Source organism: Erpetoichthys calabaricus, chromosome 18 (genome assembly GCF_900747795.2).
Source record: "Erpetoichthys calabaricus chromosome 18, fErpCal1.3, whole genome shotgun sequence".
NCBI classification, from domain to species: domain Eukaryota; kingdom Metazoa; phylum Chordata; class Cladistia; order Polypteriformes; family Polypteridae; genus Erpetoichthys; species Erpetoichthys calabaricus.
The window spans coordinates 70,579,944-70,585,943 of NC_041411.2; the positions used below are offsets into that span (position 1 = coordinate 70,579,944).

The window sequence follows — 6,000 nt, forward strand, 5'->3', positions numbered from 1 at the left end:
CCACAACACCAAGATGTGCATGTTATGTTGACTGCCAGTGCTAACTTAGCCCCACATGAGTAACACGTGATTAACTGGCAACCAGTCCAGGGATGACTCCTGTCCTGTATCCTCTATCTTGTAGCTTAAACGGATTCAAAAATTGATGGATGGATGATCAAGACAACTATTTCAGCTTATTATTATAAACCAGTAACGGCGCACTGCATGATAACATGCAGTGAATACACTTGACTTGACCATTCCTAGTTTCCTCCTCTTTCTCTGTACGTTTAGCATTCGTTTCCTCAGAGGTTGATATGCTTGCTGCTTCCTGAGAAGTTCTTCTTTTCTCCACCCTAGCGGCCCACTTCTTCTCTTCTGTCGTCGGCATCTTTTCGCGTTAAAAAACTGATTAATTCCGTGTTTGTGTTGCAATTACTTAGTACGTTTTCTTAATTTTTCACTTAAGCTGGCACTTAAGTGTTCAGTCATTTAAGATATGAAGAGGTAGGGGAAGTGACAGAGAAGGTGGTAGGGAATTAGAATGGCTCCCGTACACATGCGCTGCACGGCTGCCCTGCTGGCCGCTGCCAAGAGTTGATTCTACAATAAAATAAAAATAAAAATAACCTTGGAGGTAAATCATCACCCCGAAAGCGGATAGTAGAGGTCACGTAGTGTATGTGTACCAAATTTCAGGTCAATAGTTCAAATGGTTTGAGAGCTACAGGTGACTTAAAATCCTGGACAGACAAACAGACAGCCACGGTAGTGTATTATAAATAAAGATGAGAGTTATTACATATGTGGTGCATGAATTGTATGAGCCTTAGAATAATAAAAATATTGGTGTGATCTTCTGGCAGAAATATGCTTAAATCATTTTAAAAATATAATTTTTTAAGTTAAGATTTCAGTTCTATTGCTTTTTCTAAGTGATAAATACAAGTCACTTGATATTGTATTGTCAGTCAGTCATTTTCCAACCCGCTATATCCTAACAACAGGGTCTTATGTTATTTTATTAGCATATTCTGATGACGTAGCCTGAGGATTCTTATTTCCAAATCTAATTCTGTAACTGCATTTCAAGTACAAGGAGATTGACTTGAAAGAGGCCCTGAATATTCTGTAATAACTCTCACTAGGACGAGGCAATCTGAATGAAACAAAGTGCAATGTGCTCCTTAATATATGGAGCTTTGAACAAGCTGGGATGCCCCTGCATCGGCCGTCGCAACCTTTAACCTCTATTTGCAGTTTCTGGGTGCATACCGCCCATACCGCTTCACTCAGTCACTCAACTTCTCATCAGGATGATGGTGTACAGTATTGAGCAGTGTGTCTTCATGGTGTGAACCTATTAGGTCACCGATTCGTTTAAGCGATGTCAGAATCAACTGGATGATCGTTTAGTTAACGGAAGATTACTACCAGCAAGATGGAGCAACGTGTCACACATCGCAAGGAGCATGGCAGAAATTGATTCCTTCTTCGGCAACAGGGTAATTTCAAAGGGGCTTTGGCCACCACGGTCACCAGATCTGACACCACCAGACTTCTTCCTTTGGGGTCTGCTCAAATGAAAAGTCTATCAGGACAAACCTTGCACTGTGGAAGATTTGAAGGAAAACATCCAATGTGAAATTGCTGCAATTCCCCGAGACATTTGCTGATACATTCAGGAACATGGAGTGCCGTGTCGAAATGTGTCTGGCAGAAAACTGAAACCACTTCCAGCATTGCATGTAATGCAATCGATTACACATATAGAGCATATTTCTTTGGTTCAGATTGCGTCATCGTAACGGGAGGTACAACAGAATATTCGGGGCCTCTTTCGAGTGAATCTCCCTGTATTTTCTGGAGTGCGTTGCTGTATACAATGAAATCTAAACCTGGCGTATTCAAATATCGGCCCACGGGGCATATGTGGCCCAGAAGCAACCTCAGAGTGGCTCAGCCCATGGTCCCGCCAGAAACGCAGAGAAAAACCGAGAAAAACACATTTTGTGAGTCTTCAGAAATTCCTACATAAATTCCTACAGTAGTACAGACCATGATTGCAACACTCCAGCAAACACTGAACCCACAATGCAGCATTGTTCATAATGGCACTCAGTTTTGTCTTCTTTATCTTCTCCTCTGCTACCTCAAAGGGGCCCAAAGTGTGTCCCAGACCTAGGCCTGCCCTTTTAAAAAGTTTCTTGAATCCAGGAATATACATTAAAACACTCTAGTAAGTAACTAAACCATTTCACTGGAAGGAGTGAAGATTGCAAACCACTTTCAGGGAAACTGAGATCCAGACATCCCCTTGAACTATTGTCTCAGTCTCATCTTGTTATTGTTTATTGTATCACTCACTGCAATACTTTTCACTACCCACATATTTAAAAATAAAATATAACTTTATACAGTTCTTGTTAAAAATATGCACTTCATTAGCCACATAAAATCCATCCATCCATATTCAAGCCTGTTTCAAGTATAAGGCAAAAGCCAGAACTGGTTAGGGTGCCAGTCCATCTCAGGACACACTCAAACACACACATTCAAGACACCACTTAATCAAACCTGTGAAACTAGGAAATACCAGAGGAAAAGACACATGCAGACAAAGCAAGGATGTGTACATTTTAAACAAAGGCTGATCAAGATTTGAATCTTATGAACTTGTTGAAATATCAATTTCTCAAATACGATTTCTTTCCTTGATATAGGCAATTCCTGATCCTGATAAAATATCATCCAGCATTCAGCAGATGTGGGCCTTAACAGAAGTCATGCAGTCTAGTAAGACAACAGCAAGAGTTGGACGGTTTGATGTGAGTGTTCAACCATCATCTCCTGTATTTCTCTCATTGCTGACATGTATTATTGTCTATATTGTTTCTGTGCATTTTCTTCTGCTGTAAATTTAGTTTTCTTATATGAAGATATCATGTTTGTATCAGTGCATATGTAGTCAGTCTATAAGCATCTGCTGTAACAGTGAGAAAAAAATAACTAGACCAGTCGGAGCGCTGCAAATAGCTGTGTAAAATTATGCCCCAAAAAGCATTTTTTTAAACACTAGAATCCCTGAAACCTATGAAACAACTCATAATCCCGGCCCACCTTAAATTCCTTTGCACCTCTCCATCAGCAGAACAAGCAGTAAGCAGCTTGCTATCCCATTCCCCACCTCGACAGAGCTCAGCATAAAGTTCTCCCTGCTCAAGTCTTGTTTATCTGCGTGTGAGGTGCCTGGAGTTGTAGCGGGTAAATAATATATCGTCATTTGGAATACATACATTTCTTGTGTGTTCTGTGTCTACAGCGATCTGTGTAAATGTAGGATGAAATGCGAGGCAGGAACTGTTGAACACATAACTAAAAAAGAAACATTTTTCATATTTTAGTAATAATAGACAAAATGTAGACATGAAGTGTATAATGTGGGAGAACGAGGTCCAAATATCAAATTAAAACTTTCACAAAAGGTACAAATATAACAGAACAAGTGCACTTTTATTCAAGAATATAACCATAGAAAAAGAAATCGGGTTAGTGTACCACGCTGTGTTTAGATCTGACGGTGCCATGCTGACACTTCAGTATGTGAGCAACGATACGAGAATGCAGTCAGACTTCTTTTTTTGGGCACATACACCGTCCTGATCACTTCATGTCAACACTTCATGTCTATGTTTTGTCAATTATTACTAAAATTTGAAAAACATTTCTTTTTTTAGTTATGTGTTCAACAATTCGTGCCTCGCATTTCATCAACACATTTACAAAACAAAAGACGCTGATGGAGAGGTGCGAAGGAATTGAATGTGGGCCAGGATTATAAATTTTTAGTGTTAAATAGGCAAGTCTTGAATGGAAGTAGAGTTAAAGAAATCACTCATTTACCTCCTTGGCATTGACCCTGAGCGACTTTCATGCTTGGGATTCTATGTAAATATGGTCATTCCCGAGTCCTACTCGGGCTAATTTGTTTTGATGAGATATGGAGCATTAAAGTTGAGTTACTCTCGGGAAATAACATCATACTGCAAAAAAGTCATGAATTTTTCAACACCTTCTGACACTCTGTGGTAATTCATTAATTTTTATGAGTGGTCGGAGCTTTCAAGATAAAACTCATTGCATATAAATGAAAAGCTGTAAAGCCAGTTTTAGAACAAACTAAAAATGAACCATTAGCTGAATCAAGCGATAGTGATGACAAAGTGAATTGGACTACAGAAGTTGACACGGATAGTAAAACTGATGCATACGGTACTATACAGCTGAACTGCCATGATATGCCTGATGAATTTGGTCACCAGAAGGCTTACCATGGTGCAAGAAGCTTTGAGGCAAAAAGGTGAAATGATTGCGATCAAGTAGAAGAACAAGAAAGAGCACAATTCACAGTATATTACCTGTCGATGTTCATGTCAGGGGAAATGCGGAAGTCCCTAAGCTTTGCTTTGTGGTAGCTTACAGTAACACAAGGGGCGTGTTGAACGTGTGGATCAGGCACTAACATTCTACTCTCTCATGTACAAGCAACAGAAAAAATAGAAGAAAAGTATACAAATAATCCCACTTCTACTGTGCCAATTGCATTGTTGAGCTGTGCGTTGCTGACTGTTTCAAAACATATCACATGAAGGACGTGTACTAAATCTCCATCAGTACAGAAGTGGACGCTAGGCATACATTTTGTAGTGTATTTATGTTGAAATTTTGGTATGTACATGTTTATAATACATAATAGCATCTTTCTTATTGTTGAAAATTATTCAGCGTTTCCATGTGAAAACATAGCTGTAAGGAGGTTAAGACTCAAGGGCAAACAATAGAAGTAACAATTTTTTCAAATAAGATTTTTTTTTTACTTAAAAATGAATTAATTAAATGAATTAGCTTTGAGCTAGTACCTTCAGGCCCTCTGCATGGTGGGTGAAACAATTCTGACCTGTATGCATTATGAATTTATTTACCTTTCTCTTTCTCACTCTCAAAAAAATAAAAAAAAAATAAGAATATATTTGCTTTAATTGTTTTTTAGGTTGATGGCTGCTATGACATCAACTTGCTCTCCTACACATGAATGTGAGTGGCATCTTTATCATACATGGTATTTTAATCCACCTAAGAAAACAATGGACGACATGAATTTGAAGTCTCTTCTTTTTAACCCTATAATACCATTTCAATGGAGTATAGCATGTATTTTCTCCTGATTTGTGTCCATACTGCCTTTGAGGTGATCTTAAACCAAAGCAAAATTCATTATTGTATTTATAAATATTACCTTCCGGCTAGAAAATATTTCTCTGTTTTTTTTTTTGTCTAACTGTTTGTTTGTTTGAGTATGTACGTATGTGATTCAATTTATTGTTACACTCCCAATGTGCTAAATGATTATGACAATGTTCTTCTTTGTATTTGCTCTCTGTGAAATAAAAAATTGTACCCAACTTGTTGGCCCTTGCACTAGCATGACTCAAACATGGCTGGGAAGTTAGCAAAGTAATATCTTATCACGACTTCATAATGTCTGGTGGAATTATTGATTTCTTCCATCTTTGTTCTGTATCAGTTTATAGGTGCCCCCTAGTTTGAAAGATTACTAATATGGCAATCTGGTTTAGCAGCAAAGATATCAAGGGAAGTGAATGAGTATTTATAAGTATTTTGACAATGTCCCCGGTAATAGTTGGGGAGCCAACTGGGCCACCCTGTTTAACGAATACATTTTAACAAGTGCAAAATGGCACTGCCTAAACACAAATTCCTCTTCTAGACTCTTTCCAGGTGTCAATGTAAAAAACATTTTTTTTTCATAGTAGTGTGTCAAAGATTGTTTTAAACATCTTAAGAAAATCCTCTGTATTAGAGCAATTAGGATGACTAGCATTATAAAAAGGAGATGCTAAGGCTAAGTTCAAAGATTTACCAATTGTAAAAGATAGACTCAGACAGTATAAAGGTTTGGGGTTTTCCGGCCCCGTATACTGTAACAATCAATATTTT

General features: G+C 38.1%; 1 protein-coding gene across 2 annotated transcripts in view; it reads left to right on the forward strand.

Moving 5' to 3' along the window:
• nicn1 (nicolin 1) overlaps positions 1 to 5,444 on the forward strand; it is a 42,080-nt gene extending 36,636 nt beyond the window's left edge. For both annotated transcript variants that reach the window (XM_028824432.2, XM_051921533.1), the window contains 2 exons: positions 2,706 to 2,810; positions 5,033 to 5,444. In XM_028824432.2, the coding sequence (XP_028680265.2) occupies positions 2,706 to 2,810; positions 5,033 to 5,074 (147 nt within the window). In that variant the 3' untranslated portion in view covers positions 5,075 to 5,444. The remainder of the gene's footprint in view (positions 1 to 2,705; positions 2,811 to 5,032) is intronic.
• Positions 5,445 to 6,000: the final 556 nt, after the last annotated feature.